The sequence below is a fragment of the Eurypyga helias genome, unplaced genomic scaffold (genome assembly GCF_000690775.1).
Source record: "Eurypyga helias isolate BGI_N326 unplaced genomic scaffold, ASM69077v1 scaffold1058, whole genome shotgun sequence".
NCBI lineage: Eukaryota > Metazoa > Chordata > Aves > Eurypygiformes > Eurypygidae > Eurypyga > Eurypyga helias.
In genome coordinates, this window is record NW_010267392.1 from 20,370 (window position 1) to 34,094 (window position 13,725).

At 40.2% G+C, this 13,725-nt stretch overlaps 1 protein-coding gene across 1 annotated transcript in view; it reads right to left on the bottom strand.

Moving 5' to 3' along the window:
- LOC104513885 (multidrug resistance-associated protein 4-like) overlaps positions 1-13,725 on the bottom strand; it is a 103,048-nt gene that overhangs the window by 8,299 nt on the left and 81,024 nt on the right. The window contains exon 16 of the mRNA XM_010157385.1: positions 12,902-13,007. Coding sequence (XP_010155687.1) covers positions 12,902-13,007 — 106 coding nt within the window. The remainder of the gene's footprint in view (positions 1-12,901; positions 13,008-13,725) is intronic.

The following is a 13,725-nucleotide window of genomic DNA, read 5'->3' on the forward strand; positions in this document are numbered from 1 at the left end:
AGAAAGAAAACAAAAGGCATCTTCATTAAACGTCTCTCACAAGTAAAGAACTACAATGGAAAAGTAGAGGGTTTTAAAAAAATTTGTATTACTGTGGTATTTCAATTTTAACACTAATTTTGCAAATATCTGAAACAACCACAAACGCAGACCTCGAGAGAACCTGGGAGGGAAAAAGGAAAAATTTATTCTTCCTTGACAAGTTTTAAACAGCCAAGTCCAGAAGATGAACAGATAGAGCGAACGATTTGTGCCTAGAAAAATTCCATTCACATTTTAAACAAATCATTAATCTATTCATATTCTTTCTTGGGGAATAAAACCCAACTTGTGTTATGAAAACAAACAGAACAAACACAGGGAAAACAAGCCATGTTACTTTAAAAAAAAAAAAATCTGAAATGAAAAATAAAGAAACAAACTGAACAGACGATTTTCATTCCTCCAATTCAGGAATACTCTATAAATCCTATTCACCAAGGAAAAACACTGTTTCTACTAACTGCTGTCATCTACCAGACAATGGAGAAAATTTAAGCTGACTTACCTGGTAGTTATACATTTATTAAAAAGCACGTAGACAAAGAGATAGGTACTTTTCTTTGAAGAAATATGTGCTGATAAAATTTAAATAAATAAATAGGTACTTTGGCTAAGGCTTTGCATACTCTTACTCACTGACTCCAAGCCAAATTAAAATCATTAGGGCTTCAAAAAGCCAGCTAATCATTCAGGAAAGGTGGAATCTGGTGTTTACCAGCCACATATTTTCTGATCAACTTGCATACAATGCTTATCACTGCACAATATGACCGAATCGAACCCAGATGCGTTCCAAGGCAGTTGTACCAGTGGAACTTGATACAGAAAAGCCAGAGAAGCTTGTAGCTGGCGAAATCAGATTGGCAGGGTGATTATGGAGCACACGCAGGAGCACAAGACTCTGAATCAGACTGGATTTCATTACAGACTGTAATGCAGATATTGAGAGAGGGGGATTTTGGACAAGTCATTCAACTTTTCAGCTCCTCGGTCTGACTCTTCGTAAAATACCCCAAACAAAGACTTATAGTAATTCTGTGGGAGTTAACTGCCTGTGAAATACTTAGACAGCCCAGAGTAAAACAAACACAGAAAAGCTATATAAACCCAGAACTGTCATACATAAACCAGGGACCGATTCTCCACTATCTTGCAGCCACAGCTTCTTTTACCTCACCTGCACTGTCCTTGTCTCTGTAGTCACATCCTATTACTTCAACAGGATTTTCTCAAGTGGAAGACGAACTCCAACAGTAGAAAATTTACAAAACTGGCTGTTGGTGATCATGCAAAAGAAAGCACGCAGGAAAACTCTTATTCAATGGATTTTGCTCACGTCCCTGTGTAAGGTAAAACTGCTCTTTACTTACAGTTCTCCAAATTAACCTTACTCAAGCAGCACTGTGCAGACATCTTAAGTTCAAACAGGGCTCAAACGCTATATTCTTCTTGACTAAAATCCTCTCATGCTACCTACTTCCACTCCATCTAATGCTTCATCCCAGTGAATAGTCTGGGGCAGTGACTGCTTATCCCAGTTGTTGTTTTTTCAGAAGGCAGGGGTAGAAAGCAACAGTTTTGAACACCACTTTGCTTGACACAGAGGCACAGAATAACAAAGATAAGGTATTAAAAACATGGCAGGGAAGGACAGTGAAACGTAAAAGCAGTATTTCAATTTGACTGACCTGCAAAGGCAAACATGAAAACTGAGTATTAGCCATTTAAATGTGTTGTTTATGTTAACCCTAGTTAGCACAGAAGGACTATTTGCCTACACCACAAAAATGTTGCTGAACTAAATTTGTATAAGATACGGCAACTACAAAATAGTTGTCGTTTTTTCCCCATAGCTACCCTACCACGGTACCTACTGCCACTTTACCTAGGCCCCCCCAAAAACCCCAAACTCGGCAGTACTTCTATTCCATAGCCTCACAGTTTCATGTATTAACCATGGAAAAAAAGCGGGGAAGACAAAAAAGAAAACATAACACGGAGAAAAAGAAATCAGAGATCCATTTCACAAAGAAAAGAGACAAATGAGACCATGAATGACAAGGATTCTATATCAAGAGAGTCCAGTTTCCAGCAGAGACCCTGGCAGCAGAACCAGGACAGCACCTTTCCTCCCTGACAATTACTGCAACTCACCTATATTGTTCTGTTGCACAAGACTTTGGAAAAGCAAACATGAATTTTGGAAGTGAATTTAAAATCTTCTCTGAGAACTGACTCTTGGAGAGGGACTTTTACAAGGGCCTGTAGTGACAGGACAAGGGGTAACGGGTTTAAACTCAAAGTGGGGAGGTTTAGATTGGATATCAGGAAGAAGTTCTTCCTGGAGAGGGTGATGAGGCACTGGAACAGGTTGCCCAGAGAAGCTGGGGATGCCCCATCCCTGGAAGTGTTCAAGGCGAGGCTGGATGAGGCTTTGAGCAACCTGGTCTAGTGGAAGGTGTCCCTGCCCATGGCAGGGGGGTTGGAACTGGATGATCTTTAAGGTCCCTTCCAACCCAAGCCATTCCATGAAAAATATAACTAAAATAAGTGTCATTAGCCAGAGGAAGAGAAAGAACATGGACCCTTAAAAACACTCTAACAAATACCATGTATTTATGGCTATCCATAGACACAAAAAAGAAAGTTCTAAATCCTGCATTTTCTAACTTTCAGCAACAAAAGCAGACAAACCAAGAGAACAATAGTTATAAAACATTCTGAGAAAAAAACAGTCCAAGGTTGGAAGTGTTCACCAACAGAGGAGGGGGGTATGGGAATTCATTTCAATTATTATTGAGGAATGACTAGTATTCCTATTCACGTTCATCTTCAACATAAAGCCAGAGGGAAAATGGGACATTTAAGAGTTGATCATAAATGTTTTTATTTCCTATTCAAAAGGAAAATAATTCAAGCAAATTATCTCCTAGGGAATACATCTGATTTAATTTAGGCTTGGAGAAGACATCACCAAACAACAAAATTATTATTAAAGTTCAAAACTCCACTAGGAGTACAACTTTGAACAATGTTTTCCTCAGAGAGCATACATCAAGATGATCTTCAATAAAGTCCTGGGAAGAGAAGAATATTCAGGAGATGCTTCTGGTTACATCATATTATAAGAAATATATTTACCCAAGACAATACATAGCTTTGTGGGAAAAAAAAAATGGCATGAAGTTCAGATACAAGCATGCTCTGCCTCTTGCGTCTCATCATGGTTTGTCAAAACAGATCAGAAACATGTACATACTTCTCTGAAGAATCATTTACAAATATCAACCTATCTAAACAGGTTTGTGAACATCGAAGAACATTGAGGAGGCTGCAAATGGAACTCAGGAACCATTTTAACAGTTTTTCTGGGGGTATGTAATTTGTTCAGATACAAGCATGCTCTGCCTCTTGCGTCTCATCATGGTTTGTCAAAACAGATCAGAAACATGTACATACTTCTCTGAAGAATCATTTACAAATATCAACCTATCTAAACAGGTTTGTGAACATCGAAGAACATTGAGGAGGCTGCAAATGGAACTCAGGAACCATTTTAACAGTTTTTCTGGGGGTATGTAATTTTTTTTTTCTTTTGGAGGGCGTTTTCTTTTAAATATATAACATGTACAAACAAAGCAGAGCACACTTGGGTCTTTTTACCTTCTCAAAATCTGAATTATTATTTTCTGACTTTCCATGTATTTCACCTCAGAAGAGCTTAACTTTGTTGTAACAACGCCACATATACCCCCTGACATATACCCCCTTTCCCCTGCTTCACAGAAAACTTCAGCCATTTTGCTCTGTAACCAGCAATAGTGGATTTCTTTAAACTCAAATGACTCTTGAGCTATAACTTAGGGAAAATCGGGCATGCAGTGCTGCCTGGTAAATTGTTCCACATATGAATTACCTTTACTTTTCTTGCAGAGACTTAAAATTCTACCATCTTTTTCTCCATTTGATGGCAAGCCACTGTAAGACGGCTGGAATGTTGTGGGAAAAAATACCAATTATGTATGTAGTAATGAGTCTTATCCCACTGATAATCATTCAATATTAACTGGTTCTGTATCTTGCTGGAGGAAAGAAGCCTGTTAACCAGTCACTGCAGATGTTTCTTGTACAGTTCAGTTTCCTCACCTCAAAATACCTGATATACCAGTGCAAGTTCAACCCTTCCCTCAGAGGGTTTGAAGGGACCTCATGCCAGTTCTTATCAACAGCTGTACATGCAGACAAAACTCGCCCTTGGTCAATCAGTAATGACTGTTTCCATCACTGTAAAGCCACATTTCTCAATCAGGATTGCAGAATAGCTCAAATGTAGCCCTGAAGTGATAGGAGATATACTTCAGCTTAAGAAATCCCACTCTCTAATAAGGCTTTTGAGGGTCTTAGAAAGTTAGATAAGCTACAAGGATATTATACTTTTCAAGAGGTTAAGGAATATTGTTGCAGATGACTGGGCATGTCTCTTGGTTTTATCAGTTTCTGTTGACAATGAACTTGTGGCTCGGCTGCCATGCACACAGTTTTACCTTATCAGAAACTCTCTGCTCCAAGCATCAGCCACCAGCACGTCCTGTGCTAATTTGCTTTTAAAACAGCAATACAGTATTTCTGAGAGTGCAAAAAAAGAATTTTCTAAAGATATGTTAGTACTGTCTTTAAACAAACATGAACCGACCATCCTGTCCTTATACTGATGGAAACACATTCACATACAAATGCCTGACAGAATGAGAGATCAAGGTTCATCAAACATCGGCTTAATTTCCTGCAGTAATTCAAATCCAGCTCTTCATCTGAATGCTCCCAGCTGAAGTACTGCCTCAATAATTAGTTGCTTTATTTAAGCAAAGACAACTCCTGTTGTGCAGCTCTCTTGAAATGGGAGGAGCTTTTAAGAACTCAAAGATGCCAATGTTTTGGAGAGGCGTGGCTTAAAACTGGCAAAGAGAATCAACATCCTAGGATCTTTTCAAGCTCATTGGGATTTTGACTCATTTTAGAGTCAGCTGGGCCAGGTGTGGTATTTACAACTGTCACAGACACTTCATTTCAGCTGACAACACTTGCTCTGATACATGACGATGGCATGTAGATCAGTATTTTATGCAGAACCTGGCCTAAATCTCAATATAACAACTTCTCTTAATGGTAAAGATGCATCAATTAGTCAGCTTTGAAAACAATGTGTTCACTGTTGATGTCTGTTGAACTTAATTACTAAATTCCAGGGAAGAATACGGAAGGATTTGGTTTTCCCTTGTGGTTTACTAAACACCAACCCAGTTTCAGAAGGTCTGAAATTGCCTTCGTTCAGATTCAAACCAAAACTGATTATTTTTGAAAAATCACTTGCTAAATGCTCAGCTCTTCCAGAAACTCTGCAAGTCTTGAGTTACCAAATGAAACTTAACGGTTCCCAGGTCCTTTGCTCTCCATCAGCTGGCCAGATGAGCTCCAACACAACCAAGAGCCAAGTAGGTAGGTTGGCATTATACACACACAACATCTGGTGGAACTGCTTAAAAGCTCCAGAGCCTCCTTGAAATATTTCATCAGCCCTTATAGTTAAGTGTTGAGATCTTCCCTAAGTTTTCACATTTGATTGTTTGGATCCTGAAAATCTGGACAACCAGACAATTTATCAGTCACCTTACAGAAGACACGTAGAGAAGCAATGTTCTAGCTGCGTTACACACTGACGATATTCAGGTATGCTGAGACCAAGTATTCTTTCACCTCCTTTCTGCAAGGCATCTCACCTATCACCATTAATGTCTATCCTCTGCTCCATGCAGGTCCCCTTCTGCGACTATCCTTCATAACCTTATCTTCACATTTCTTTACCCAAGAGACTTCGGTCCCACAGCACAGCTGGGATTTTTCTTAGGTTGAATAAAAAAAAATAATACATTTGGTTCTAATATGCTGTAGTCCATATTTTTAAGACACAGGCTTAGTTAAAAAAAAAAAAATCTATGTTCCTTTTGAATAATGACAGCAGGTGCACAAATATGAATGTAGCAACTTTACTGTGGATTACTGGATTCAGATCCACAAGGCCAGGCTGGATGTGGCTTTGAGCAACCTGGTCAAGTGGAAGGTGTCCCTGCCCATGGCAGGGGGGTTGGAACTAGATGGTCTTTAAGGTGCCTTCCAACCCAAACCCTTCTATGATTCTAAGGTGCTTTCAGGTTTCTATGAAGAATTAGGTGCCTAAGCATCTTCGCACACCTGATCCCTAGTCTTGAAAATTTGGCTTTCATTCAAGCTAGTACAATCCATCAAGCTCCCTCTATATTCTCTTAACACAGTAGACTTCAATAGCACAAGTATAATATACAATAGTATTTCACCACACTCCAGATCCGGGGTTAATATAAGGTCAAAATCCCTTTCAGCTCTGTGTTACAGAACAACAAAAAAATTACCCGTTTTATACCCTTAGAGTTTTCCTACTTCAGAATTTTGAAGGACTGAACAACAGCTCTGAATGTAGCCCTAATCACTTCTACTTTTCACAAAGTTGCATGTTTTACCATCCCAGGCTCCAGGAAAACTTACGGTCTTGCCAACTGGCCTCTCTTAGACACCTTATACACTTGAGGGCCTGTATCTGACAGCAGGTCGCTCTCCACCACAGAAACAGTCCAACACGTACATACTCCAGGTGAGAATGTCAACGCTAATAGCAATACACACAGGTTTCACAAAGAACTGTCCTACAACACGGACTGCGCATTTCTGTATCTTACAATTTACATAATCCCCCCTAAACAGAATGTCTAAGATTTATAGTAAAACACATTCATTTTCCAGCAGTGATATTATTTAAGTGGCAAAAAAAGCCACCAAAAGAGCCAACAGACCACAGCATTTACTTTAACTCCATAGTATTAATTTAAGTGTACCACCACTATCTTCCTGCGTTCTCCACATCTCCATCTGAAGCTGGGCCACTGCAGCAAAGGCTCACATGAAGGTATGAGTAGGGAATCTGGGGCTCCCCAACTCCTTCAGGAGCTCTGCTTCTCACTAGGCTGTGGATTCAGACTCCCTCGTGCTTATTCTCCCTCAAGCTCCATGACTCTTGCATTTCTGGCAGCACAATGTTTCAAAAGGAAGGGTGGAGACTGGCCTTAACCTGGCTGGGCTGTGTATGCTCGGTATGGCATCTTCCTGGGAATGGGGAGCACTGCATCCAGACCACTTCAGACAGAGGACAACGCACTGCACAGATTTCTGCACTCCCTGGAAGAATGTTATCATACCCATGCTAAGGCAGGGCAGCACTGCCATCACTGTCGTGTTCGCTTAGGTGTCTATCAACACCCCTGCCTCATCTCCAACTGGATGGATAAAGGATACCAACATGCAATACAGGATCAGATACCAGCACTCCAGAGAAAGACAAGTGCTCAGACCTTGCCCAGTGCACAGCATTTTCTGTTGAGTTGTAGGTGACTCCCCTTTTACCGTGCACGCTGCCTGGAGCTCTCTCCAGAGTTTCCCCTTTGCCTTCAAGATGTTTACACCTACTCTTGGTGGACCGACTGCCCTGCTGAGGTTAGATGTCTACGGTGCATGTAACACGGTGCCTGACTTACGAGGCCCACATGTTCCACCACGGTAAACGTCACGTCAGAAAAATAAGAACAACTGAATGAGGGAGGCTTACCAGCAAGAGGTGGGAAGTCATTTTCTATTGACCAAAAAAACAACTCAAGTCTGGCTGTGAAGTACATGGTATTGTTATCCTGAATATTAGTCATTTCAGAATGTAACCACAACAGGTTTTCCCATAAATAAATCAAATCTCTTCCCATGATTCTCTTAATCAAAAACTTCCTATTTGAATGACAGTTTTTAATTACTAGATCAAGTTCTGCTTGCATAAAGAGTTTCCATTTCAAAGAAGCATTGCACTGATATGAAAAGTCTCTGCGGAGAAACACCCTTGTCATTGGAAAATGCACACGTTTTGACTACTCTGTGGCTTTCCTATAGAGAGACCACAGCATAACACATACAGTAAGCAACTGCATCAGGCTCTTGCCAGATGCATATACTCAGTTTGCTACTGATCCAATATGTCCCTGGGTAAACCTCAGTTTCTGTATGCTTCTGTTTCCCCCTCTGTAAAAACACAGTTTCTAATAAGTATTTCTCAACCTGGAGAAGGAAGTGGAGACGAGGGGGAGGAGTGGGCGATGAGGATTTTATGAGATTCCACTGGAAGTCTTGGGAGTGGTGCCTCTTGGCTGCTCCTGGCTGGGTTTGGTGAGCTGCAGATGCAATCTAGTAAAAGGTCCTCACCCTATAAGGTGAGGACAGGATGGGGAAGTAGCTGTTGTGGTGGTGGAAAAGCGCTGTGGAATGAGGGGCCAGTGGAGCAAGGCTGAGTTGAGCCTCTGCCCCAGTTTCTCATCACAGAAGACGCAACCTGCAGCGTTTACCCCATCCTCCCCTTCTGCTGGGGAAGAGGGTGGCTGCCTGTGCCAAAGGGCTAAAACAGGTACTGCTAGCACCTGACGGGAGAAGTTACAGCTTGGGTTCTCAAACTAATGAAGAAAAAGGAATGAGAAAATGTCCTATGAGACTCTGGAGCAGCACAGAGGGAAGGGAGAAAAAAAAAGTTTGAAAACCGCTGGATTATAATTTTATGGTAGTATTATTTGATGGTCTGACTTAACAAGTCTTTCCAACTTTGGTTCCAAAGATTGTGCGGATACTTCCCTATCTCACCCAGGTGTTTGAAGTTTAATTAATTAATGTTTGTAAAGAGCGTTACAATTTCCAGATGAAAGGTCCTATGCAAGTGCAATGGAGTATTACTCATTGAGGTGATTGGGTTAGAGAGTATCACGTTACACAATACAGCTCTTCCCTCAATGATTTTAAGCATTTGAAGTTCTGATAAAATGTGTTTATCACTAAGACAGATATAATGGAAATACTCTTAAGGCGTGACCTGGATTATGAAACCAAAGGTATGGTTTTGGGAAGGGAACAAACGAGAATTAAAACAACTCCTGAGGCCAGATTTGTCTACAGTTGTATAAAATGTATTCTGTTCTTCCTTTTTTAACTCTTGCAGTAGGCTTTTCTTCTCTTCTAAAATAGAACCGGTTATTACGATGGGTGTGAGCAGACATGCAACAGTTCACGTTCAGTTCCTATTTCCATACTCATCCAACCTGACATTTTCTCATGACTTTCTCAAAATTATTTTCCTCTCTTTTTTTTTTTAATGCTAAAGGTGAACATTTTCATTCTGGAAAGTCTGCTTTAACCAGTAATTAAACTGAATTAAATCAAATACTCGTGGACAACACCAAACTGGAGATTACAGTCAATACACTTAAAACAGGGCTGATGTTCAAAGCTATTTAGACCTAGACAGGCTAAAGGAGGAGGACAGCATGACCTTCACAAGACCTAACAATGACGGATGCAAAGTCCTGAATCTGGAATGGACTGACTTCCTGCATCAGTACCTGCTGGGGAGTAACTGCCTGGGCGTCAGCTGTGCTGAAAAGGAGGTGAGGTTCTGGTGTCCCGTAAGCTGAACAGGAGTCAAGCAGCGTGCCACGGATATCAGCAGGAGTGCAGATCAAGGGAACTGCTTTACTCGGCGCTCATCAGATCAGATCTGGAATACGGTAACCAGTTTCCATCCCTCAGTACAAGAAAGATGAGGGTAAATGAAAATGAAGTTCAAAATCAGGTCACCAGGGTGGCCAGTGGACTGGAGCACTTGACCTGTGAGGAAAGGCTGATGGAGCAGGGCTCGTTCACCCTGGAAAACAGATGGCTTAACAGCAACCTTCCCATACCTACAGAGAAGTTAGCAAGAAGACAGAAGCAAGCTCTTTAGTGACATATACAGTGAGGAAAAGAAACAGTTGCCATAAACTGAAAGGAGGCCTCAACTGGATATAAGTAAAAAAAGATTTCGTGGCAGATAACTAAGCATTGGGGCAGGTTGCCCAAAGAGACTGTGGAATCTCCTTCTTTCAAGGTTTTCAAGACTCAATTGGAAAAAGCCCCAAGCAACCTGATCTGACATTAGTGCTGGCCCTGTGTTGAGCAGGAGGTTAGACTAGAGACCTCCTGAGGTTCCTTTCCACCTGATTCAATGGGAAAAGAGGAAACCCCAGTTTATGTACAGGTTATGTATACTTGTTCAGGAATGGGCTTGGACTTTTGCTATTGAGTTAAGAGAGTTGAAAAAGTTTGCTAAAAATTGGTTTGAAAAATAAATTTACTTATTATTTGACAAAAGACAATTGTTAATATTCCAAATGCTATGTTCCACCTTTGTTGTTCTTCCCCCATTTTCTAACAAACTTACCATGACAGCAAACAACAGAGATTTGGCATGGCTTATAAAGGAAGGCATTAAGGCACCTAGAGGTCTCAGTTACAAGAGAAACAAAACTAGGTTTTTAATAATTATGGGTAATGGAAGAACACTGCACTTCAACTGGTGCCTTTTTACTCTTAAAAGAGAATCTGCATCAAGTTAAATCTGTCAATTATGAAAACACATTATTGACTAACCAAATTTTAAAATATGCTGAAATCTTTCTTTAGCTAAGCACTGTCTGGTTTTGTGATATTTAAGTAAACACTTTATTTTCCATTAATACTGTTTTTATTGTTAATGGCACTCATTAACAGTTAGTCTTCTAGAGGCATATTCTTTTTCCTTGCATTTTTGACATACAGTTTTCTTATTCCTAGAGAATTCTGCTATATTCCCACTAGGAGCTACACACCTGAGTAAACCAAGTAATTAAAAGTGTAACAAAAGCACACCTGCCATACCTCCGATCATTCTAAATATGCAATCATACTTTTGATTTGTCTGGAAACAGAATCAATAACTGAACAAGGATGTCAAGAAAACAGGTTTCTTAAGGGGTCACATGTCAGTTGCCTCCTTTTCTTCCTGTCCTATGTTTCTCACCTTCCTCTGTCTCCCCAGAAAATTACAGAAGTCTGTAAGAAGACCAAAATGGAGCAATGTAAAATGATGAAAAATATTTAAGGGCTACTAATGACTGAGGACTTAAAGGTACATCTTCTTGCAAATCTGTTCCTTAATACTTAATAAAAAATAAAGAGGTCATTCATAAAAAGACTGTATTAGACAATGTATGAACATAAATGGACTTTCAGGAAACTAGAAATCTGAAGAGTGGCTAAACTGAAACAACAAAAGGTTAGGAATAATGTCCAGACTCTAAAAATGCCGAAGAGTAGCTACATAGTTTGTAATAATACTGAGCAGGCTGGGGAGAAAGGCGATTTCTGTGCTTCGTTGCAATTATTTTGGGAAAAAAAAAAGTAAATAAAACATCTATTTTTCATTACAACTGCACAATATTAAAGGTAAAAATAAGAAGACATCTTCATGGACAGAGCATTCTGTTCATAACATGTTAATGGTAGTTAGTGAACCAAAACCCACAGAAATCCCTTTGGACAGCTAACAAACACACACAACTATTAATTAGGTCACAGTTGTTTCCTCACAAATCTTTTGTTCACTTCAGTTGTAGAAAACACCAACATATCCATCAGATCTGTGGGGAGGAATTCAGCAGTGAAGAAAATATTTATTTATCATATGTTAAATGCTTGCAATTATATGACTACTTATGGCAGTTCTGCTAGTTTCTCTCTTTGTAAACTATAATCACTCAGTACACAATCTATTCTACTCCTCAGAACACCACTCACCTCAGTAGATCCAACTGTTTCATTTTGTGTACTTCAGGCAACCATTGTAACTCAATCACAGATTTTAAAATGTTTTGAGCATCCAGTTAAAAAAATGATGAAAAGAATTAACTTGCTTTGTTTTCACAAAACAAAAGTCGAATAAAGTATTTTTTGAAGGTTAACACTGAGAGGTGAAGGGTAAATTCTGCTTAAAGCCCAGTTAAATTTGAGTTTCACTCATGAACACGATTTGCCCAGTATGCCAGTTACTTCATGAACTGTGAAGAAAATGTTTGCAAAGGGCTCCTGTTCCTACTGCAGAAAACTGAAAAACTGCAGGCTGTACACCATTTCAAGGACACAAACCAGACTGGTCTCCGAGAGCCTAGGGAAGACCACTGCCTTTATGAAAATAATCAGCAAGGTTTTCCTAATTTCTGTGCGTGCAATGTGCTGCAGGACAGACAACATGGCAGAAAGGGTATTTTTCAGTAGCAAAGTATCACTGCTCTGTTGGGAACAAAGATGGCAGAGGCTGCTGGATTGGTAGGGCTTCATCTTTTCTGCCTGAACCTTGCTTTAGAAAGCTGGCCATGTTCATTACCTCACCAGTCTAGTTCCACTTCTCCCACCACCACCCTTGCCCCAGGGCAGCTGCTGCCTCCTTACCTCCACGTCTCCTGCCCCAGAACCTCTACCACTTCCTCCTCACACATCCCACACCACTATTGTTACTGCCTCCCTCAGCCCACCGAGACTGAATTAATAACCCTGACCAAATCCAGCTGACTCTCTCCAGAGCCTCTTGGGTGTGTCTTCACCAGCTCCTCGTGCTGGCTTAGGTTATTTGCTCAGGTCTGCTGCTGCACCTCACCTGCAATGGGTTCATGCCTCACAGGTTGGAAACCGCAGGGCCAGACAATGTAAGAAGCCTTTTCAGGTCATTACTTATACAATTTTATGAGCTGCCAATCACAGTAACTAGGAGAAGTCAAGAATACAACTTGAACATCTGCCCACTTTTGGATCAAAATTAGGAAAAGAGTCAATAACATTACTATTCTTCAATGAAAAGGAATAAAAAAGAAGAATTTCAAGCAGTTAACTCTCTTACCATAATTCTGTCACTGTCGATAATGGTGTTCAAGCGGTGTGCAATGGTCAGCACTGTGCAGTGAGCAAACTTCTCACGGATCGTCTTTTGAATGAACTCATCTGTTCTGAAACACAGCAAGAGCAACGAAGACAAAAATTAGATGTTTGCATGGAATTAACTGAATGGCAGGCAGGTTTTATGACTCCAGACATGACTGTATAGCAGGAAATATGCTTATGAAGTCACTACAGTGCTTCTTCCTCTTGTTATATTAGATGACTTGGAAGCATATCACGAAACATATTCCAAGATCTATCCTCTAATACTTGAGAAGGAAAGAGTTACTTCCTGCAAGTAGAGCAGTAGGTTCCATTTCAGGAGACTAATTTCCCAGGCTTTGATTACAGAAATAGGAAAAGTCTGTGGAGTCAGATAATCCTACAGATTTCTACACCAAAAAAGGTCATTGTTATTTTCTTTCAAGACTTAGTTTGTGCAAGCAGCAAATAAAAGTTGGTGAAAGTCAACATCCTTCATTGCAAATCGACTGAAGAAAAACCACAAACCAGCCTATGACTAAGGTTCTGAATTTCAACTGCAAAGGGGGATCAAATGAAGGAGATGGTTGGTAAGCTAAAGAGGGATGGAAGTAGCTCAAGAACTTGAATACAAAAAAAAGAAAACTTGGCACATTCTGTAAATCAAAAGTGTTAACTGGAGTGCAGAACCCAAGGAAAGGGATAAATGTTAAGAGCCTCAACCTACTATATGAATTAACCACCTAAGAAAAGGGTAACAGGCACAAACATGACTTGTAATGAAAGATAACTAAGCTAGAGCAT